The sequence below is a fragment of the Perissodus microlepis genome, chromosome 10, assembly GCF_051167445.1.
Source record: "Perissodus microlepis isolate ML-2025 ecotype Zambia chromosome 10, ASM5116744v1, whole genome shotgun sequence".
Classification (NCBI taxonomy): domain Eukaryota; kingdom Metazoa; phylum Chordata; class Actinopteri; order Cichliformes; family Cichlidae; genus Perissodus; species Perissodus microlepis.
This window is the reverse complement of record NC_140470.1, coordinates 19,499,142-19,523,635: the sequence shown is the minus strand read 5'-3', so window position 1 is coordinate 19,523,635 and position 24,494 is coordinate 19,499,142. Positions and strand designations below refer to the sequence as shown.

The window sequence follows — 24,494 nt, the reverse complement described above, 5'->3', positions numbered from 1 at the left end:
TTTGACATTTCAAATAATCCAGAGCACAGCATATTGAAAAACAGTGGAAGTCGTCTTTATTTCATTCAACAGAGAAGCTGCTGCAACATTGGAGTAAACCACTGAGCAGAAACTAACATTCACACTGAGCCGCTGAAAAGATGACCTGGCACAGTGGATCTGTAAGGCTTAAGGACGCCTCAATCACATGCATACACACACTCAACCTCATTTACATCGGCTATCTTACACCTGTGTGGCTGCACAACCTGCAGCCTCATTGCTATCCCTCCTCCCTCTAATGTGGTCAGCCAGAGGTGAGGGGTTAAGGGTCACCTTGGGATCAGGTAACCTCTAGTCCCTGCGCCTCAAACGCAGGGCTTTTTCATGACTTTGACATAACACAGAGACGTTAACCGTTCATCTCTATGGTACACATCTAAGCAACGTAACCCCCTGAAAAAACACTGCATGGCCAGCCGTGGGCCTGGAGAGCGGAGATCAAGGGGTGCTGAGGGGAGGGCATGCTCTGGCCAAAGGGAGGGCGAAGAGGAGTACAGCACTGGCCAAGACAGTAATTAGATTGGTCACTTGGTAGATCGTCGGGTAGGCTCAGAGGCGGTGGGAGGAGGTGGCGGGCCACGGCGGTCTAGATCTTCAATGTAGAACATGATGAGCTTCCTGCGCTCCTCTGGGACACACTCCAGAACAAGGTACCGCTTGTCGTTCTGAAGAATCTTCTCTACGTCCTTCAGATGCTGCTCCGACTCCTGGATGAGCTTTCTCGACCTGGGCACAAGGAGACAGGGAGAGCGCGCTCACAAGCAGGAATACAATAAGATGAACAGCACCCTCTCCGAGTCCCGGGGATGGAGTCTCCTCGCTCTAGAGCTGAATGTTTTTAAGACGTCAGCCCGATTTAGTTGGACTCAGGCATGCTGCATATAGCTGCCTTCAGTAAAAATAGCTGTGTTAACTGACAGCATGTCACCACTTCTAAAAATTGGTCCTCATGAAGCTACAAAATGTAACAATGTTGCATCCTGGATGCTCTGCAGCAGATAAAAAAAAAGATCTTGCAGAGGGTAATAAAACCAGCAGAAAAGATCACTGGCTCTGGTCTTCTGTTGCAATCAAAGAGACTGCAGAAGCAAGACACCACTCAAGAGCTTTATATAAGAGTCACTAAAGACAGATCTCATTCTGCACTCACTGTTTGACCTGTGCTAGATGCTACAGGTCCATGAAAACAAGGACACGTAGATTAAAGAGCTGTTTTTATTCAGCTGTGCTACATCAAGCATGATTACTGCAATACACTATGAGATGTTCTATTTAATTCTCGACTCTTTCATATTAAAAATTATTTATTATCTTTTACTGAGAGGGCTTGGATTATTGTGTGAATGGCTTGTTTTTGTAGTGTTCTTTATTTTGGGAGTAGCACTTCTGTTACGTTGTATTATTTTAACACTGTAGACAATAAAAGGCATTCTGATTCTGAAAATGTTGAACCTCACTGCGCTCTGTGTGTGCACATCAAGGACTAGCGAGCTGCTGAGACAAACTTAAGCATACTCAGGTGTGAATCGTGTGCAGCGCAGTGTGAGTGCAGGCCAGTGGGGATACAGGGACAAAAAACTGTAATTCAGATATTCTCACTATTAAGCAGACTACAGTTTCAAGTCATGCAACCTGTGCAAGAATCTTCCAGTGTTGTTATAAAAAATAAAATAACTCAGATTTCACCCACACCAGTTTTCCACTTAAACATCTAACACACCATCTGCTTAAAGTTGCAGAGAAATAAAGACTAGATGAGCTTTATTTATAACAAGTTCCTAAGAAGGGGCACAACTGTGTCGGGTTATGCAAACTGAACATATGTGAAACAAAGCACAGACCTGTATGTGATGAACTTTGTCTCCTTTAACAGTGTCCTGAAGTCAGCTTTGGCTGTGATGTATTTGTCTTTGATGTAGTCTTCGAACTCCCGCTGTCTCTTCTACAAACAAGGACAAACAGAAGTCAGAACTCCAGAAAATGGAAGTGTACTTCGCACGAATAATTAAACTCACATTATAATATGTTTAAGATATATCAGCCACTGTTGAGAAGGTTTGCAGTCCACAGGCAACAGCTTTCATTGTAGAGGTAGGATTATGAATAGAAACACCACATGAATCCAAAACAACGTAAGCTGCCAAGTCCTTCAGATCATGACGATGAAAGTAATCATTTGATTACAAGAAGCCTTTGAATAATAGAGTGAATTCATGCATGTGTTGTTTTTTTCATGCTGACATTTAATTTGTAATTTAGCGTTTGCTTCGATCTAAATGTTTCCTTGAATAGGACGGATGCGGTTCAGGCGTCTACTAATCGGAAGGTCGGCGGTTCAATTCGTGGGTCCCCCTACTCTGCATGTCAATGTATCTGAACCCCCATCCATTTAAATCTTTTAAGCTTCCCCAAATCCATCCATTGGAGTGTGAGCGCGTGCGAATGATACACAAAAAACTGCTTGTATGAATGTGTGTGTGATGAGTGAATGAGGCTTCTAGTAAGAAACCACTTTGAGGGCTCAAACTCAGTAGAAAGCCTCCTTGTAGACACACCTATGTAATGGATTTCAAAAGGTTAATTGGCACTATGTATTCTTGGCGTCTCAGCTCGCAACCAAAGGTGATCAGGAGATCCAGCACCACCTTATGGCAACAACCAACATGGGTTTAAACTAAGCAAAAAATGAATTAATTGCTGTTTTAATAAAGAAAAAAAAAAAATAGAGTATTTGTCCTTTTTCTGTCCTTCTGTAAACGATGGTGATGTTTTTATGCTGCAAACAGCAGAGCACATTGAAAGCGAAAGTTGAGACATTTGAACTCTGGAATTTTCTGGACTTCCCCTTTCTCGCATTTCGCTGAACAACAGAGAGAGTTTATCCACAATAATTACCACACACACCACCGAAGATTCAGCAGAGAGCGAGAGATACAGCATCACTTTCACTACCCTCTTGATAAATTCGGATTCATGGTTTGGATTTTATTAGACGCGCTTTTAGTCTGCAGTTTTAAGTCAAATCATCTTTTGGGCTGACTGAAGAGACATGGAGCAGGACTGGATTTATAATTCACTTTTGAATTATCCGATTCTTTTGTTTAGACTGGCGATAAGATAAGATAAGATAAGATAAGGTTTATTAGTCCCACACCTGGGAAATCTGTTGTATCACAGCAGAACGTGGACAGTGCAAAGTTATAGTAGCAAAAATTTAAGAAAAACACTGGAATAGGATAAGAAGCAGCTGTGAAGACTGCTACAGGGTGTTTACTCCTAAGGTGTGGCATTAAGTGAGATTTTAAGTGAAAGAGACAAACACACTGCAAGAGACACACTACAGAGCAATACTGCTTTCTTGTGACGTACTTTTGCAACACGACTAATCTCTTATCAGCTTATAATAATATAAAGATGGGTTGGAGCCCATAACGTCTTACCCTGTCACTGGAAGAGAATTTAATACAGCGAGGATCATCTTTGATAACTTTCTTCACCTCCTTCCATGTGGTTGTCAGAGTAATCTACAACACACACAAAAACAACAGCCTTTTCTTTAAAATTGTCAGTGATCGAGCTGCAGATCTATCATATATAACGTATTATATATATAACGTATAAAATGACTTCTGGCACCTTTTTCTGTCCCGTTTTTTCACTTCTTACCATGCTGGTTTCATCCAGCAGTTGTCTGAAATGTTCCTTCTTTTTCTTGGCCAGCGCTTCTACATGTTCATTAAACAGCTTCTCCTTTTCCTCTCTCTCCAGCAGTGATGCTGACTCCCAGCGATGGTCTTTCCGCAGGTTACGACGTGTGTCTGACCATGTTGCATCAGAAGAACGGACCTAAAGGGCGAATGCAAAAACAGCCGTGAAAAAAAAACTGCTTGAAGGGATCAAAGAGGGGGAAAAAAACCCATCTAGTAGGATTATCCCCAAAATAAGCAACACATGAACTGTAACATTTCAAACACTTTTTGACAAACACTGATCACAACTTAATGAAACTCATACATGATAAGAGCATGTGTTTTTTCACACCCCAGTGTTTCTGCAGAGCACCTCACCATGTCAGACATTAGAGCTTTGAAATGCTGGATGGCCTCCTCCCTCTTGTGCTGTTCCCTTTCTCGGTCGATCTCTTTGGTCTGTTCTGATCGGGCCTTCTGCACCTCCCGCTCCCTCTCTCTGAGACTGGCCTCAATACGAGCCTGACGTTCCAGCTCTCGCTCCTTCTCAATGTCCACGTTCTGCAGGTGATATCACAAGAAGTCTCTGTAAGCTTCTTTCGATATGTTGCACTAAATTCTCTCTTTTAGAAATACAAGTTAGGTTGAGCTGGTGCCATATACATCAGGTCAACGTCCAGTTAGTTAACATTTATTACATGTGCACCTCCCTAAAAGTACATAAACAGTTATTATTCCAATGAATGCTTTCGAACACATCAGATATCAGCACATAAACCCTGACGTTATCTCCACAAAGCTGCTCCTACCTTGGCTTGTTTTTCCATGAACTGTTTGAAAAGCTCTTCTCTGAGTGCAGAGCTCTCCACATTCTTGTATCGCGGGTCAGTCTCTAGCCTCTCTTTCACTTTGCTCCACCGCTGACCTCCCTCTATGTGCTGCTCACTCAGAAGATCAAAAAAGTCCTGCTTGACCTTAAAGAAAAAAACAAACACGTCAAACTTTATTATAAATCTGTGTAAAAACAACGTCAGCAGCAGAGACGCAACTCTGGAGAGTTTAAGGCTAAGAAAGAAAGACGGTGCACTTTGAGGTGTGAGTGAGTCTTACCTTCTCTCCCCTAGACTTGGAGTCCTCTTTTTCTCTCTTCCTCATAGCGGTGATGAATTCCACAAAGATAGCCTCCCTGTCTTTCATCTTCTCTATGGTCTTAAATCTGGGATCTCGGCCATGCTTCACTGCAAATTCACTAAATGTTGTCCTGCAAAAAAGCAACAATGCTGATTATTAGGAAGCAAAACCACCCGGTACAAAGATATTTAAAGTCTAAAAAAGACCTTGCAAAAATACTGGTGGCTGCCAGTGCTACTCCTTAGCCTCCTAGTAGATGCACGCATCTGATTTTCAGAAAACTTGACCTCTGACCTTGAGGTCAAGGACCTGACCTTTGAACTCATCTGAAATTATTTTTTTTTGTAGATTTCTTCTTTTTTTTGGGGGGGGGGGGGGTAGAATTTCAAAACACTACGCTACCTGGTTCCTGCATTTATTCATTCATAGCCGACCAGCCTTTAGCGGCTACAGGATAAAAACTGTTCAACATGTGTCGAGCTCTCTTCTGATGTCGCTTCGATGTCCTGCATTACTGTGTTGTGTTTGTGTTGCATACAAATTACATCACGGCACTTTCTTACCACCTTGCTATAACGACTAGGGCTGGGTATTGTCACTGATTTCTAGAATCTATTCGATTCCGATTCACAAGGTCCCGAATCGATTCGATCCACGATTCCATTCAATTCGATTTGAATCGGGGAAATTTTGCCTCAGTCTATTCTATTATACTATTATAATTCTGATCACGTATCAGTACATTTCCATATTTTTATATCTATAAAAAGAAAGCTGACAGTTGCGAGCCTTTATCAAAAGTGTAAGCATCACAGCCTTTGTGTCAAAGTAACGGAGGATAAAACACAGAAAAACATGAAGGCGACTTTCCTTGCCTGGGATTTTATAGCAGATGACCTTAAAAATATTCTGCAGTAGATCAAAAACGAAAGAAAGTGATTAATCAACATATGAACATTACCTGATGCTGCTGAAGTGAAGCAGAGCAAAGTTACAGAGGTTTTATTAGAGACACAGCTAAGCGTTTTGCAATTTTGCATAATTTTAAAAAGTTTACATTTGTTCAGAAGCCTATTGAACAGCAGAAATGAGGCTTTCTTTTCGGAAGTAAGTAAAAGGAAAAAAAAACAGCGGCCGACAGTGCTGTAAACAACGGTAGACTTGTGCGTAATAAGCAAGCGAATAATGCAGGAAAAATATTTTTAGATGGGAAACTGTTCTTGAAGTACAGAGAGAGAGAGAGACAGCGAGCTCTGCATGATGTGTGATTTTATCGTGGTGGAAGCAAAACAGCAAAACTAAGAGTGAATTCATGACGATGTTTATATGAAGCGTAGTTTGGATCTTCTTTTGCTGCTGGTTCGGTCAATATTGTTTGGAGAGAGATAAAACTAACAGCTTTAGAATCAGCGCAAAAAGGGCGTAAACACAAAGCGCGGACCTGCCGAAACATCAGAATCAGCGAACTGTCAGCTTTCAGCCCCGACCATGTCCGTGCCGTCGGGTGAGAAAGGCGACATCTCACTGATTCTGATCCGTCGGCGGGTCCGAGCTTTGTGTTTACGTCTTTGTGCAGAATCCGTGTACCTGCTCTCATTTACTGTTTTAGCTGTCTGTTTGGTGGTTGTTGAAATTTTGTGAGGTTTAACCTGAGATTCTGGAATTTCGGGCAAAATAAAAGTATATTTAAAAATTGATTCAGGATTTTAATGAATCAATTTTACGTTATCCAAGGTAGAATCAATTTTAATTGATAAATCGATCATCAAAACCCAACCCTAATAACGACCCCACCCACATTGAGGGGGTACTCAATTGTAATGGAAAATGACCGAAACCAATGGTTGAACGGAGCTTAGTAGGTACTAGTAAAAAAGAGGCAAACGAGTAATGTAATAAGACTTTTCTTTGAGGGTAATTGTAGTGGTGACTGATTTGACCCCATAAAACCACTATGAAATGTAGTAAAAGTGGACTGTCCTGTTACCTTGGTGTGAGCTTCGCCTCCTCCATCATCCTCCTGAACTCATCTTTGGCCTGCATCAGCTTGTTCTTCTTCTCCTTCCTTTCCTCTTCTGCTCGTGTCTTCACATATTGATCAAATACCTGAAGCACAATTATACCAAAATGACTCAAAGACCGCAACAAAGTGTAACAGCTAAAAATACAGTACAGAGAAATACTGAGAAAAGGGTAAAAAGAAAAAAAAAAAAACCTGTTTCCTTTCTTTGGGGTTCAGTAGTAGGTAGCGTGGATCAAAAACAATCTTGTGGAGTTCTTTGTCCCAAGTTGAGAATGCAGACACCTACAGGCAGGAAAGACAACAACAAGACTAAACGGTGACCACGTGTCTGACAAAAACCTGAAAGATTTGACATTTCCGAGCATGTGCAATGGAAAGAAAATCTCAACAAGTGAGAACAATTCATCTCATGTGGTTCTCTCAAACAAACTTCTTTTTTTTTAAAAAAAAAAAGATGTGTTACCCCTCTCTCCAACAACATATCTTTGAACTGGGTCATCCTGGCCTCTAGTGGCACTATAGCTCTTTCTCTAGCTGCTCGGAGCTCTGCCTCCATGGCTGCTTCCTTCTCAGAGTCTGCCTCTTTCGTGTCCTCCTTCCTGCAAGTGTTAAAAACAGAGGTGGTGGTGAGAGAATCATAATTCTTTTTTTTTTTAAAGGTTAATGAATCAAAAAGAGAAAGGAAAAAAGGAATTTTTCACAGGGATAGGACTTACTTCCTCTTTTTGGCTTTGGTTGGCTCCTCGTCTTGATTCTCTTCAGCAGCAATGGATAGTTCTGGATCCTCCTTGCTGACACCTGTGTGTGAACACAGACACAACACAAATATAGTGAGCACAGAGAGCCAAGAATGACTGCAACACTTGTGTTTTTTTTTTAGAGGGCTGCCTGCCAAAAGGTAGTGCCACACAACTTCAAAGACTACTAGTTCAACTTGGACTGTTTAAGCCCAGCATTTGTTTGTTCTGAGGGCATGTGCTGTTTTACCAGCGTGCAGCCATTGTGAAGTCCACGCTGACAGAGCTGACTGTAATTAGCCTAAACTGTATAACAGTGGAACAGCTACCCAAATGTCATGCGCAGGGTTTACTGTTCCAAAAGAGAGAAAATAAACACCCGATTTGTGCAACTACATCACTGCTGTCTCTCCGATCACTGATACGTTGTAATGTTCAGTAAAAGGTGGTTAAGGGTGAAAGTCAGAGGTCTCACAGGTGGGTTGAAGACACAAGTGTACGACTGTATCAGTTTTTATCCCTACTGAGCCACAAAGATCGACTGATTATACAGATTCAGATGCTGCAAAAATTTGGGGAAAAACAAAACAACAACAACAAACACTGGAGTCTTTGCTTCTGGTCTTGACTTCTTCTCTTCCTATATCAGATCTGATGAGGGAGTATTGTCTCAGTGGCGACACCTAACAGGAGAATATGGTAGCTTGCCCCTTAATGGTGAGCATGAATAGAAGTGGCCGTGTGATGATGTTGCCAGCAGCACGTGAAGTGTCCAACGTGGCAGATATACCGGGGCCTAAAATATGTCAGTATTTAGATGAACTGTAACAAGTTAAATATCAGCTGCTTCAGGCTGTGAATATATTTTAAGTGTTTATTTTTGTTTCACTAACATGTAGTTTTAAGCAAAATAAAAAAAATAGGGGGAAAAAAAGTTGATTTCAACAGAAATACATTATGTATTCTGTGGCTCGTTATTATGGAAAATCCATAAAGCTTGACGTAACTTGAAAAAGAAAAGAGGACAAACACTCAATAATGTGAAAACATCTGACTGAAAATTCGGACCACAGGCTGTACTCCTGTTGCTTCGTCAAATAAAAATAAATACATACATAAATAAATAAATAATAATAATACTAATAATAATAACAACAATAATTAATATGCCTTTCTTAGCTTAAACCTTTCCTATATCAATACTCACAGTACATAATGTATAATTTATAAAACATTGCATCCACACCTGTCTTCTTGCTGTCCTCCAGACCCCTCTTATGTGGTGGCTCCTGGATGTGCTTGTCAACATCAGCTCGACCAACCAGCTCCTCGGGGCGGTCCCACATGGAGAGCCGAGTTGTCGGGTTGTAGAAGAATACACGATCATCGCCTGTCCACACCACACACCTAAAGCAGATTAATAGACACAGAAGAAGAGAAAAAAAAGGGCAGCATTATATTACCGCCCTGCCATATACCATGAAGGAAAGTGTGCTGTGATATGCAGAGTCTGTACCATGGCGTGCCAGGAATAGGGTTGGTGGCTACAGGCCTGGCTTTCTGAGCTGCCTTTTCCTCCTCCGTCATCTCTTCTTCTTTTGTCTCCTTGATAAAGAGAAAAAAACAAGAAATGGTTCTCTGTTGCTGCTACCTTCAGATGGTTTACTGGATTCAATCTGTTTTGGCTTGGCAGTGCAAGTGGTTAATCAGATACCTCCTTCTCATTATTAGTGTTTTCCATTTTGTTCTCCTTATCCTCCATCTCCATTGCCTCAGCTTCCTCCTGGGCAAGTCGCTCTTTTGCCTTTTCTGCTTCTTTTTCTACAGAGAAGGGAGGAGAAAAAAAACAGACATAAATGCGGACGGTGAGATAACTAATGTTTGGCTTTACATCTGGTCTGACAAGAAAGTCTAAGTGGTTATAGCCTATGAGTTTGGTAAAACTGAGAATGAGCCCTTTTAATTTAATTAACTCTTCCACTGAATGATCTGGAGCCTGAAATCTCAGCAGGACTGGGAATCAGTGTATACAAGCTTCAAACTAACTGGATACTGTGGCCATACATTCACCAGTCACATCATTAGGTACACGTTGCTGGCACCAGGTTGGACCTCCTTTAACCTCCAGAACTATTTTAACTTTTTATGGTCCATATTGACATGACAGCATGAAGCAGATTTGTTGGCTGCTCACCTATGACACAAATACCACCATACCCCAAAGACTGGACTGAGATCTGGACACTGTGGAGGCCATTTGAGTACAGTGAACTAATTTTCATGTTAAAGAAGCCAGTTTGAGATGATCTGAGCTTTGTGACCTGACGTGTTATCCTGCTGGAAGCAGCCATGAGAAGACAGGTACACTCTGATCATAAAGCAATGGACACGGGCAGAAGCAATGCTGCGGTAGGCTGTGGCTTCAAAATAATATTCGTTTGGCAAAAGGGGCCATCAGCAGAAGCCTGAAGTATTGATACAACGCAGGGTGGAGCTATACTTTAATGTTGTTCACACCAGATTCTGACCCTGCCATCTGAATGTCAGAGCAAAAACTGACCCCAGCATTTTCAGAGAACTGCTGCTTATCGGATATTTTCTCTTTTTCAGATCATTCTCTAGAGATGGTTGTGCAGGAAAATCCCAACAGATCAGCAGTTTTTGAAAAACTCAGATCAGCTTGTCTTGCACTACCCCAACCATGCCATGTTCAAAGTCACTTAAATCACCTTTCTTCCCCATTCTGATGCTCATTGCAAAATTCTGCAGATCATGTTGGCTATATCTACATGCCTAAAGATAGCAGATGGGCCAGTTACATAGAGCAGTGCAACAGATGTACCTAATGAAGTGACGGGTGAGTGTATGTAAAAATGACGAGTCTGAAGCAACATCGTTTCCTGTGTTTTGCAGTGCAGAAAAATCGTTATTACAGATTTTTGGAACATTTTAGAAGATTTAGAAGATTTGAAAAGAAATTCAGCTAGACCCACTATTTGATTTGCATTTAAAAGAACACAAGTCTCTCTTTTTTTAAAATACAGATAACAGATAGCTAACAGATAGCACAGTTTTGGGAAAAACTCATAGCTCAAAAGGATAATACTGGATAAGACACATGATGTCAAACTAAAAATTTCACCACGTCAGCAAAGCCTACCTTTCTCCAACACAGCCTGTGGTTTCTCCCAAGTGGACTCTAGCGTCCGGTTGTTGTAGTAGTACGTTTTCCCGTCTGCTGTTTTGTACTCTGACCACTCGGGGAGCTGCAATGATCCAGCCATGGAAGCAGGAGCTGCCGAGAGTGTCAGCTGGGGGTGCATCACGGAAACTAAAGGCGGGCCCATACCAGGAAGCATGCCTGTCAGCAGTCATACAGGGAAGAGAGAGACCATTGTTGGCTGAGTGTCATCTTTATGTCTGAGCCACTAACACTAGCTACAATGGCATTAGTTTAGACATTAATGAAGGCGATTTCATGACCCAGACTGTTACCAACATGTGGTGATAATAACAACAAAAAACCCCACATCTTAGTAAAACCAGAGGTAAGAATGACTCACTGCAAGCTAAAAACTGTCGTTGTGAGGGTTTGTCTGCTCATCAAGCAGAGCAAGACGAGGGAAAATAAAAAGAGAGGGTATTGTGATTTTTGTGAAAGAAACTCTTCACGTCTAAAATGCTTTGAACAAGCAACTATATGACAATGAACACAGGCCACACAAACAGACAAATACAGTAGTGACCACAAACACACAACCATGCCACAAAGGAGGACGAACACAACAATACATCATGTAGCCCTAACCGTTACACTACCAAAGCCCTGACACAACAATGAGACTGCCCTTAAAATATAAAGATGGTCACTCCTTTCTTAAAAAAACAAACAAAAAGAACCTGTTTACAGTCGACAACCACATGCCTAAAAATGACCCAACAACCAACAACTCAGTAACATCTAACAATTTAGAACAGTTAACAGCAAAAAATTACCCCCTTCCGGTTCAAAGAATCAGTGTCAGTATCATTTATTTAAAGTTAAATCATGTTCTTGTATGTTTGCTTCTCTTCTTCTTCTTCTTTTTTTTAAAGTGGGGTGGAAGAATTCAGTTAAGAAGAAACTAGAAAAGATGTCACACAAGATGAGAATGAAACACTGCACGTGACTATCTAATCACCCTCTCTGATCATGGAAACAAAATTAAGCTTCTGTTTCTATCAGCTTTAATGGAAGGAATTTCACCACTGTACACCCAATGGACCATGTTCACAGCACTCAACACCATGCCACTGTTTGTGGGTCTGCATATACACCAGACTACGCATGTAGACATCATTCACTACCATGCCATCTACTGTAGATCTGATAGGCGAGCGGCTGGGTGTTTACCGTTGGCGCTGGGGCCTGCCTTTACACAGGTTGCATCTACTATCTGCATCATTGCTACACCTGCAAGAACAACGGACAAGCAAGCATCTGGTTGAACACAGCAGGACACTAGATATCAGCTACCATGTTGTGTAAGAGCTTGTATATGTTTGGCCCAGTTCAGACAAAACACACAACCAGATTTTTTTTTCTGCCTCTGTTGAAATTCATGTGGCTGTAGTATATTTAAAGATGTCAGGAATCAGCTGCACAACATAACGTACGGCCCGTATTGATGGCACATCTGAGAGAATGAATCCATAATAACAACACCGTCAATCAGGAGATTCCAAGTCTGACGTTTGAAAACCATCTGTCCTAATTGAGGTGTGCTTTCAGCCAATTTTGATTTTAGCTGGCAATAAATTTATCCACCTGCATGACCTTTCACTTTAAATTAGATCTAAATAATGGGCTGGAGCTGGAGCCTGCTGGCTACCCAAATCTTTTGTTGTTAATATTTACAACAATAATAAAGCTTCTTTTGGGTGCTCCCTTATTCACAAGGGGTCACCAACGCAGATGAATCTACATGTAAGATTTGGCACAGATGCTTACACCCTCCTGACACAACCCTCCCAAGTATCTGTGCCTCTTCCCAGTCTTGACCTGGGGATCTTTCACACATCAGGCGAATGTTTTTATGACTGCACTATAAAGTCACAATTAAAATAAAATAAAAATCTGAGTTTCTACCCAGACCCCCCCCCCCCCAAAAAAAAAAAAAAAGTTGCTATCTGCAGTACTGAGTGAGGCTGTATCCAAATACTTGACTCTGTGGATTCTTCTTTATTGTTGTAATTATTCAGTTTCATCTCTTACACTCAAAAAAGGAGAGAGATCGCAAACTGATCTTTTGCTCTCCTACAACCCTAGAATCTGGTCAGTGACCCCCTGGCAACCTTCATTTGGAAGTAAAAAAATGTGTATTTCCCAACTGGTTGGCAAGCAGTTGCTGGATGTCGCTGGGTGAAATCGGTCATGATGAGGGTACTGTAGGGTTGGGCGATATGTAAAAATTTTCCAACTGGCAATTGTCAGTCCAACAATCGCCAATGGGCGATATAATCGCAGAGTTTTTGATGGGCAGGGCAATATAATCATGCACGGACTGATTTGGTTTGATGAACTAGCCCCCCCCCCAAAAAAAAAACCCCAAACCCAGCTGTCAGCGTTAACGCGGCTTAAATGCAGTCATCACGATTAAAATTTTTAACACTCTCAACCCATCTGGAGCGCAGAATGAACAAAATTTGGACTGCCAAAATGAGTTGACAGAGACATTTCAGGGATTTTGACTCAGTCTGCGCTCCAGATGGGTTAAATGGAAATTCCTTCCATTAAAGCTGAGGGGGAAGGAACGTGATGAAGGCACGTTAACGCTGACAGCACTAAAAAAAATATAAAGTCGACAATTTGGGATTTCTTAGGCGTTAAACCAGATGAAAGGGGCAAACCTAAGGATGTAACCAAAGTGGTGTGCCACTTTTGCAGACGTTTAGCGCGAGCTGAGTACTTAAACACGGTTAGCTTGCATGAGCATGTACGTGTCCACCATCCAGCTGAGTATGCTAGGCTATCACCAGCTTCTGCAGCTCCATCAACAAGCATTTGGGCGCACTCTGAGGAGGGTGCAGTTAAAACAGCGTTATTATTTTTTTCTATTGACTGCTCCATCATTATTAGCAAACTTACTCATGGGCAAATAAATAAATAACACCCTTGTAAAAACTATCATCGATAGTCGATATATTCGTCCAATCGCCAAACCCTAGGGTACTGCATAAAAAACTCCTTGTTATTGCTTTGGTTGCTAGCAGATTGAGGAGGTCGCTTATTGTTTGTTTAGAAGATTGGAAGATCACTACAACTCAGAGACTAAGAAGAAGAAGAGAAGATGCAGCACCTTCTTTGCAATTGATTTCACCATGTGACAGCCTGCAACCAAACAGTTGGGGAATACACATTTTTCCCTAGCAACCTGTGGTCCACATGGTTAGTGACTGACTACATGAATGAGGTCTAACAATCACTGTCTCTTTGCTATGCAGTGTAAAAGAGCAGGAATCTGGGGCTGTTTCTAACATTTTCTCTCTTTCTCTTTTTACTTAAATGTAATTAAAGCTAAAAATCACAACACTAATTATATTTAAATCAAATTTGTGGCAGTTCTGCTGACCAAACGTTCCCTTTTGATTACCACTAAAATGCCTGGAGTCCAAAGAATAGCATTCAGGAGAATCATACACCCTATAACCAGCCCTACGTGTCTTGTGCACACCTGACTGGATTGAATCATATGTACATCCAAATATTTTAGAAGACCTTAGATACAAAAAACCCTCCTGGACTGTAAAAGACAGCCTTACATCAATAGCAGCAGGCCATGGTGGACAAAACATTTAAAAACATGGCCCAATGAGGCAGAATAGTCATTACAGTATATACATGTACAGCTTGACTAAAGGTTTTCGTGTCTCATTCTCACCTGGTAGAGGGATATGCATGCCTGGCAAAGGCACCCTGAAAGGTGGCACCATGACAGGAGGGAAGGCAGGTATGGCTGCGGTGGGCTGGGCCACACTGTGAGGCAGGGCTGCTGGCAGCAGTGGCACGGTCTGCACTGCTGTAACAGGAGATGGCACCGTGGAAACAGTCACCACAGTGACCGGAGAAACAGCAACAGATGAGGTCACTGTGGCAATAGGAGGGAGGTCTGCTACAACGGTGGCTTTTGGGAAGAAAAAGAAGTACTTTTGGTTTTATTCTTGCTTTGTGTGTGTGTGAGTGTGAGATGTTGATGAGGTGCTGTTTACCTGCTATGCTCGCAGAGGGGGAATGGGTGGTGATGGAGTCTGGACTGGAGGTGAGTGTGCGGGAGGGGGCCGAGGATGGAGCTTGAGTAGGGGAGGCTGCTGCTGCTGTGCTTGCTGTAGTGTTGACACTGCTTGAGCTGGCGGTCACCCCAACATTTGCCCCTGAACCTGCAGCCCCAGCCACGAGAAGAGGGTTGAGCTCAGACTGCTGGATGACCTTCACGCCATCAGGTTTACTCCATGATGACTCTCTGGTCCGGGCGTTGTAGTAATATGTCTGTGAATGAGAAACAATCACAGTTTTTTTGAAATATTGTGAAAAAAATCTGGTTTTTATGATTACAAAAAAATGAAAGAACAATTTGTATTGCATTACAAATAATTAATAACAAAAATTTAATCTTGTTACAGCAGAGCTCTGATTTAGGGAATACAGCAAAAGTGAAAAGGAAGGTTTACAAAATGTTAGTGAGACCTGCTTTGACACATGGTTTGGAGTACGTGGCAAAAACACAAGAGGCTGAGCTGGTGGTGGCAAAGCTGGAAATGCACAGATTTTCATTGAGAGTGACCAGAAAGGATATGATTCAAAATGAAAATATAAGAAGGACCAGCTCAGGTTGAACAATTTAGAGACTAAGTTATAGTGGCAAGGTTGAGAGGGTTTAGACATGTGCAGAGGAGGGTTAGTGGATATATTGGACAAAGAATGTTAAAAGTGGAGCTTCCAGGCAGGTGGAAAAGAGGAAGACCACAGAGAAGATTCAGTGAAGGAGAACATGCAGTGGGTTGGTATAAGAGAAGGATGGAAGACTTGGAGGCAGATGACATGATAAGTAGTAGTACAGTGACTGGGAGAGTGGCAGGTGCCCACTTAATAGGCTTATCAATTATAACTACACTCAAAAGGTAGGTCCCGATTAACTAGTTCTGAAAAGATGACAGCAACATTTACAGTGAGTTGATGACAATGGAAATATGTTAAAAACTGTTATTAGCAGCCTTGTTGTCTTCCAACGGTGACTGAAATGCAAACCAAGTAAAACCAAGTAACCAATATGGGAACTTGACAGCTCGAGTCTGATGACTGAGCTTCTAGGGGCAGCAGCCAATATATTTCAGGCTAAGCAAGATTTCTTGTTCTACCAACTAAGGAATTAAGCAAACTGTAAAAATCTAATTAAAAAAAAAAAAAAACACAACACACCACTTTTAATTAGAGACAATATTGATGCAACCATAATTTCCAACCTAATATCAAGCAAAATAATTCGATGATTTGCTGTCATTTCCTCTAACCGGCTTTAACTATGTGTGCACAAATTATTATTAAAGCTGTTTTAGTGCAATCAACTTATTTATTACACATATCATCTTGAGGATGCCTGCTATCTGCTTTCATAGGACCTCCACCTTACCTTTCCTTCTGGCGTCTTGTTCTCTACCCAGATTTCTTCAGCAGGGTTGAGCGCAGGGTTTCCAGATGCGGGAACGGGGGGCATCCCAGGAGGAAACAGCATTCCTGGTGGAGGTGGCAGGTTACCAATAGGAGGGGGAAGGAACGGAGGTCTCTACATAAAAAAGAGAGGGCACAGAATTTAGCTTTCATATAATAAAGAGCAGAACTGAGAGTCTAAATTATCCCATTAAAGCACTCTATCCTCCAACATAATGTGTCTGTAGAGGATACAGAAAAGTGCACAGTCACAAGCAGTGGAGGGCTCAGCCAGCAGTTGATGCTAATTGGCCTTTTTGGATTCCAATTAGGGAGATTTGTGCATCATTACTGTATTTTACAAGAGAAAAATGACATTGCACCAAAGAATCAATCATGAACCCAAAGAGATTATAAAACAAAGATTAGTCATATGCTTCCTTATTGTCTGCCCCTCCTTTTAAGAGTTAATACTGCTGTTATGCTGTAACAGAGAAGGACACACTCTTCTTTGCAGACTCTACCTGGGGCTACACGGCTGATCGATGCGTATTCAATAACTTAAAATAATAACTCAATTCACTTCGTCTCAAAAACCATTGTGAGCACGTCGCCAGAATAGGGTTGTCGCAATATAAGAATTTTAAACTTGATACCAAAACCCATGACAATACTTGATACCATTTCTGATACCATGAGGAAGATTTTAAATCCATCCTACATCACCAGAATAAATGGCGAAGAAGTCATATCCTCAACTTGCACTCACTGTGAAAAAGCCCTCACAGCTGGCTACATGAAATAAAGAAACATATTTTTTTAGAAATTATTGTAGAGGTAAAAAAGTTAAAGTTAATTATCTAGTTCACATCTGCCTGCAGCCTCGCTCTTATCCAGCATGTACACTGCTCCAACTCTGCGTTAAGAATTGAAACCGCCTGATTTCCTGCTCCAGATTTCCGTCTTTATTTGCTTGGATTAGTTCACCACATTTCCCTTTCTGCTTAGCTCGGCTACGGTTCACTCCCTGCTCTGTACAGCCAGGAACCTGCCAGGTTTTCTGTTTCTCCATAACCACCTCTGCCATGGCTAAGTATTCGATCAGCCACTCGTTCAACCTGCAATAATTATTCATCATTTTTCTAACTACAGTCCGCTAGCCAACACGTTACTAATAACAGACAGCTAACAAGGCTGTTGGGTAACTGACAATAGTTAAATAGCTAATGTTAATGTGTGCACTGGTCGGGTTAACATTTTTATCTATTTAATACTTTCATGCTGTTGAAACAGGAGCTTTACTAACCTTAAAAATTCCTCTTAAAGTGTTGTTCAGTGTTATGAACGTTAACTACTACAGCTGGTAATGACAGGAGGAGCCATGTGAAGTTGTGTGTCATGGAGGAAGGAAAGACAGGACTGTTGGTATCAATATTGTTGCAAGTGAGTATCAAGTATTGATTTTTTTTAACAACCCTACACCACAAGAGGGTAACATTTCCATGATGAAAACCATGCTTGTAAAAGAATGTGGAGCAGTTACCTGTAGGTGGGGAGGCCCAATAGGTGGAGGCATCCCTCCTGGTGGAGGGATTGGTGGCATGCTGGGGTCGAAGGGTGGACGTGCAAACGGAGGTCGTGGCGGAGGTCCCCTCATCATCCCAAAAGGAGGCGGCGGTGGCCTAAGGAGTGGTGGTGGGCCTCTTAACACTGGGGTCTGTGTAGGCGCAGGTGCAGGCGCAGGGCCACGAAACCGCACCGCCTGCTGCGCCATTCTGGCACAACATAATAAAAGTTATAGTTAAAGCTTATGATCAATACTAACATAACACTAAACTGTAAATAAAGCCTTTGAAAAGAGTGCAGAAAGCAATTATCAGCTTAATTATTAAATATACAGTAGGGCTGTGTGATATGACCAAAATCTCATATCCCGATATAAGAATTATATCGTCCTGATAACGATATAAATCACAAAAATGTAACATTTTCTGTAAATTCTGTGAATCTCGGGCAGCTCGTCTTGCAGGAAGTGTTTCCAGCTGGGCGTCATGTAGCTGGAGTCGAGTGTTTTAACCGCTGCATGAAACTATACATTTTTAGACATAAGATGTAACGGCCGCCGTTTTCTTTGTGAGTATTTATTACACGGAGTGCTGCGGGGAAAAGCCTGTTCTAACGTTTGACTCTAAGGTTTATTTTTTAGCACCTGGCGGCTCTTTTTTAATTCTCATCCGTAAATAATCTGCTCTTTCACGTGATTCAGTTTATTTTGAAAAGTCTCAACAGGATCTTGAGCTTTATTGTGAAAGGTTTATGTGGAACATAAACAAGCGGACACGCGATGCTGTTACCGTCGTTGTTGCTAACCACAACGCATAAAAACCGGCGCTTGTCCGTCCGTAGTGTGGTTATATAAAATATAAGAGAACGAGAGAACTTTAAGAAATTAATATAGCCACTACAGTGACCATCAAAACTATGAAAAAATATTGCCGTAAACAGTTTATTTTGCGACACCACGAAACAAACGATAGCGTAAAATAAAACATAGACGTTTTTATATCGTCATCCGATATATATTGTTATATCGAACAGCCCTAACATACAGTACAAATTATACAGTGCAATGACAAATTATCCTTCACAATCCAAAAATAAATTACACTACAAAAGTAATAACATCTGTAATATCATATTAACATCTTAATATTGTAATTTTACAATCGAGGAAGCTGCAGTATAAGCCAGGAATGGTTAGCAATGAATACAAACACTTTCTGCTGACTAATGTCAGACTTGCTGCAGAAATGGGCCAGCAAACAGCAGCGGAAGAAGTGCTCAGACCTATTATCAAAGCAAAGTAGCAATAGCACAACTTAAAACCACTCTAATATGAAGCAGAAGCTTTGTGTTACGTCGCAACAATTTAATGCTGGCTAAATGTTCAAAGATGCTATGATAGAAATGAAAGATTTCTCTGGTTCTCTGACACAAAAAATAAACAAATATATATAAGTAAATAAAAAAATAAACTCTGGGCCATTGCCCATCACCTAAACTGCCATTTTAATCCGAATTTGCCTAGAATTTCACAATCAGTGTATCGCTAAAGTATCCATCAGACACCAACATGAGCTCTGTTGCATGCTGCACTTGTGAACTGTTATTACTGATGCATAAACATACATTTACATGTACGGACTGTAAATACTGCTCGCTTTTCTAACCAGTTGACTGGATGGTGTATAACACATTCATTTCAGTAACTTGTAACTATGTCTCTCAGATACATGTTCCTTATTCAAGCAACTCAGTCCAGTCCAGACGCTTTTCTTTCCAAGCTCCTTAGACTACGATGACCTGGATGACTGAGAACCTTCACAGATACATGTTCCTTATTACAAATACCTTAGGATTCTACTTAAGGACATCATTTAGGGTAAATTTACTTAATTGCTATGCAAGGCTGTTTGATGACGGTGTGACGTGGACGGGTTGTCCATTCAGACTCTGTGGTATTTATATTCCCTCATATCTACATGCTGAACCCTTCAGGGTTATGCCCGCTTGGCCGTAGATGAACACAAACATTCAGCAAATGTCGTCTTGTGATAATCGGGCTAACATCAACCTTTTTTCTGTCTATTTAAAACAGCTACTTTCCAATCACTTTAGCATATTTTTGCTAGCTGGATATAACTGATAACAACCGCCACGTTTGAGTCCAAGCACAAAGCCAGGTGATTGGGGTGGCCTTGCGTGAGAGGTAAACATCTGTCTGTTTAATCTGTCTGGCCCATGTTTACCGCGTGCCGGAGAGCAGAAATCGAGCCGCTCTTCAACACGGGGGCTAGCTAGCTGGAAGCTAGTTAGCTGGCGTGGCTACATTGACATGCACGAGCGCCACATATCAACACCACTGAACCAAAAGCAACGCAGACCAGCTGCATATTAAATGTCCGCAAATGCTTTATATTACCCACGGTTAATAATCATTTTAACGCTTTACTCGCTGTTATCTGACCTGTTGTCGTTGAACCCGATAGTCTCGCTCTCTGCCTGGTCCGCCATTACAGGAAAATGTAACCGCTCTCTTCCTGGAAACGCCCCTTAACGGTGACTACTTTTCCTATTCGCCAGGCGCGGACCTCAGTCACGATACAGTTCGAGCTGCGTGGACTGTGATTGGATATTGTCTTTCTTGCGAACGTTCAGTAAAGTGTTCATTGGTCCGTTTGGGTCCCATTTTTCATGATGTCTTTGTTCAGTCGGTGCTCCGTGCTGTTGATAATAAGGCGGATTCTAATCACTGGAGATTTGCACACACTCCACTTGTGTTTTGGTGTCCGTGTTTTGTTTGATTTACACCTGTTGAGATGGCATTCCGCTACTTAAAAGAAGTGGCAGTACACCATATAGTGGAAACGCCCTGCACTTACTGGAAGGCCTTCATTCTGAAATGTAGTCACAAACCTAAAAGTGCATGATATCATCTTAAAATCACTAGTAAATATTATCAACATCTTTTTACGGCTAACGATTTTCCCTGTTTCTCTCACATGTGCTATTATCATTCTGCGGATCCATTGGTAATTAATAATTATCAGCCTATTTCTAATCATTATTTGCTCAGCAAAATATATATATATTTTTTTTAAGAAATAACTGAATGAAGACCTTTCATCTCACAGTATTAATAAGTGCCAATCAGGTTTCAGAGCCAGAAACAGCTCTGACTAAAGTTATCAACCTGACCTGAAGATCAATAGTGCTTGGTGCAGTGTCTCAATGTTGGAGAATTTTCAGATTTCCAATGTAGCAGAATACATTTTTTCACTGCAGTACTCGCAAGTAAAATAAAATATTTATTATGATAATTCACATTAATAGAACCTGTGTCACCTAGAATCCATAGTTTTGGGTCCAGTTCGATTTGGATCCCCATTACCCTTGAGATTATTTCAATGGCCCGTCTCCAGAACTCTTCTATCACTGGGCAATTCCACAGCATGTGCAGGAGATCACCATCTGTCACCTTACATCTCAAGCATTTGGGGGAATAATTATTATCAATTTTATGTAACCTATAAGGGGTGTAATATATCCTATGAAATATATTAAATTGCATTTGCCTGTGTTTTGTAGAAATTAACATGGTCTGTGCCTGTTCCAATAAATGGTGCCATTCTACCTCTTCATAGACATGGCCCAGGTCTGTCTCCCATTTTCTTTTTATCGACGCTTTGTTATGGTCAGATAACTTTTCATTGGTAATAGCATATATAGAAGATGCTATTCCTTTTATTGACTTCCATGGTTTGGTGCAAAGATGTGTTTCAAGAGGAGTTTCTTTTGGTATCTCGGGGAATAACCCTTTGAATTTCTCTTCGACCCAATCTCTTATTTGTAGGAATTTGAAGAAACTTTGTCCTGGGAGTTTGAATTTTTCCTTTAGTTGTTGAAAGTCAATAAATGTATCATTATTGTATAAGTCAGCAACAGTTCGAATATTTCTGTCCTTCCATCCCCGCAATATTGGGTCAGCAATATGATGAGAGAGATCAGGGTTGCCCCATAGGGGTGTCCTTCTAAGAAAAGAGATATTTATTTTCAGAAGTGAGTGGGATTCCTGCCAGGCACAGAAGGTGTTTAATATTATCAAATTGTTTGTGAGCTTGGATAGACATTTTTTTGTACCTAAAAATAGAACATCTTTTAATAGTATGGGGTTCACCTCACGTTGTTCTATTGGAACCCATCGAACCTCACTCCCCTCTGCATGTAGCCAGATCCAAATTGATCGATACTGGGAGGCAAGATAATAGTTTGGTACTTTAGCAATCAGAATTATTGTCTGAAGGCTAAGAAAGATGCCCAATGAATTAATTTTACCAAGTGGATCATTATGGTAACTTGATTGACCTTTGTTATTATTATTTATTTATTTTTTATTTTATTTATTACAGACTAGACAGACATGACTGGGGGATGGGAAGGGGAGAAAGAAAGGGAGGGAAAGAAAAACAGAGAGGAAGAGGGACAGTGAGAGAAGAGAAAAAAGAAGAAAAGCAAAAAGAGAGCAAAACAATATGGAGACCACAGCAATAACCTAGACAAGTGTAAGTAACAATAAATACTAAATAGTGAATGTTATTTTGCAGCACGCAAGACCGACAGCGCACGATGTGCTTTGAGGTAGCAGCCAAGAAAGATATAGTTTGTGTCTGTGATCACCCGTGTGTACACCTGTGTGCACACCTGTGTAGATGAATGCGCTTGTATTCAAAAGGTTTCTCCATGTGAATTTCTGCTAGAGGTTGTGGGGAGAGCCTGAGGAGAGCCCGAGATGTGGGGTCACCAAGCAGGCACGGTGCAGAAACCACAGGGAGCTGCAGTGACGTGTCCGTGGGCTCCGCCAGCAGCCAGAGCAGACTGAGGCCTGAGGTCCGAGAACCCCCCCACCCCCCAGAAGGGACCCAACTGAGCCACAGGCGCCAGCCCCTGCCAAGCAGGCACCGGTAGTGAACCGGTACATACCTGAGCGCCCAGTCCTGGACAGCAAGAACCACCAATGCACCGACGTCTGAGGGCACCTGAGATGTACCCAGATCATCTAAGACCCGACCTGACACAGACACACAAATACACAAACATGCATTCCCACCCTCATGCACACATATATAAATACTCGACACTCGCCCAACATGGAGACAAACAGAAATGGACACTGTACTCACACTCCCCACACATACTCTATACCCCAGGAGATGTTATCCTTTTCCCTGGGGAAGAGACAAGCAGTCCTGCAGCACCCGGGAGGCCCAGCATCCCAGACCCCGACCAGAAGGCCCCTGCCCCGACTAGCAAACAGCAAGTCTGCTAGTCTGCAGCATTCAGATCCACCCCAAAAATCGTTCAGTGCTCAGAGAAACTGCACTATACCTAAGAGCTGCATCTGAGACCGAAGTGGAGGTTTGGCCATAATACACATAATACACCTCAAACCAACTGTCAACTATGCTGGTTCAAGGGTGGTGATTTTTTCAAAAAGAGCTTGTTCTGCAGTCACAAGAGATAGTCACCTTGCAGCTGACAAACTCCTCTGCATGACAAAGTTTTCTAGAGTCAAATGTGAGGCCGTTTGCCCGACAGCTAAAGCTTCTCCTAAATTAGGCCATGCAACAGGATAATGACCCCAAGTACAGAAGCAAATGTACAGCATGGAAGCCCAGACCTCAACCTGACTGAAGTGCTGTTTATAAAGGAATGCTTGCAATGCTTGAATTGAAGCAGCAGAGTTGCTGCTGCTAACTGCTGGTTCTGTAAACTACTCAAACATAGAATGATTGTGATATTGAACTAAAACAAATGCCTGAATCCGAAATTGTGGATATCCTATTGTGGTGATCTGAAATGTAAAACTAAATGTGATTCAGAAAGTTTTCCTTTATATATATTACTTTGCATCCAGTGGTTAATATATACTAAAGAGTATATATTTTCATTATAGTCAACAAAAATTGGGACTAAAATCTGGATTTAGTTACATGGAAACATCTTGTTTATTTTGTGCCATGTACTGTCACATATGCTAAGCCTAATTACACAATGATTGCCTGAGCCTGTTCTTGTTAAATGATGAAAAACTCAAAGGCACGTTTGGGCAGTGGATCTGTGTGAAATCAGCAGCTTGCAAAACTAAATCAAAATGTGTGCTATTGATTCTAAAAATAGAAATCACAATAAAGTTCAACATTTACTAAAACCGCCATTCAGTCATCTGAGAATCTTTACTCATGAAATTATAACGGTTAGATGAATTTATATGCAGTGATTTACTGATCAATGATAAAAGGGGAGATTTATGCAATAACGAAGACTGTCATGAAAAGTATTTGGCATCTGATCTCCTGTAACCTGTGGAGCTAAGCTGTTTTACCAGCTCTGCTCTCTGATTTTTCTTTTTTCTTTTATGAAAAAACATAAGTTGTCAAAGTTATTTGTTTGCAAATGTATTTCAGAAATATCGACATACTTTTTTTTTAATCAGCAGAAACTTTATGTCAGTAGTGCACAAACCTGCACTGATCTGACCTCATTTCTTCCTCATCCTGATTCCTGACCTGGGAAGGGAGAGAAATATTTGTTTTTGTTTGTCTTCTTGTTTTATTTAATTCCTTGTGGGA

General features: G+C 41.4%; 1 protein-coding gene across 2 annotated transcripts; it reads right to left on the bottom strand.

Moving 5' to 3' along the window:
* Positions 1–33: 33 nt before the first annotated feature.
* Positions 34–20,434, bottom strand: tcerg1b (transcription elongation regulator 1b (CA150)). Of its 2 annotated transcripts, XM_084940551.1 has the most exons (21): positions 20,333–20,434; positions 17,849–18,080; positions 16,289–16,441; positions 14,871–15,147; positions 14,543–14,785; positions 12,016–12,075; positions 10,783–10,983; positions 9,337–9,443; positions 9,139–9,227; positions 8,869–9,029; positions 7,602–7,683; positions 7,349–7,484; positions 7,078–7,167; positions 6,850–6,968; positions 4,842–4,992; positions 4,541–4,705; positions 4,110–4,292; positions 3,709–3,888; positions 3,483–3,566; positions 1,884–1,984; positions 34–768 (listed from the first exon to the last, which is right to left on the bottom strand). In XM_084940551.1, exons 1-21 carry the CDS (start codon positions 20,377–20,379, stop codon positions 567–569), a joined length of 3,063 nt encoding a protein of 1,020 aa, XP_084796677.1. In that variant the 5' UTR covers positions 20,380–20,434; the 3' UTR covers positions 34–566. The 2 variants fall into 2 exon arrangements, with proteins under 2 accessions (XP_084796677.1, XP_084796678.1); XM_084940552.1 differs by lacking the exon at positions 12,016–12,075.
* Between the last annotated feature and the right edge of the window lie 4,060 nt (positions 20,435–24,494).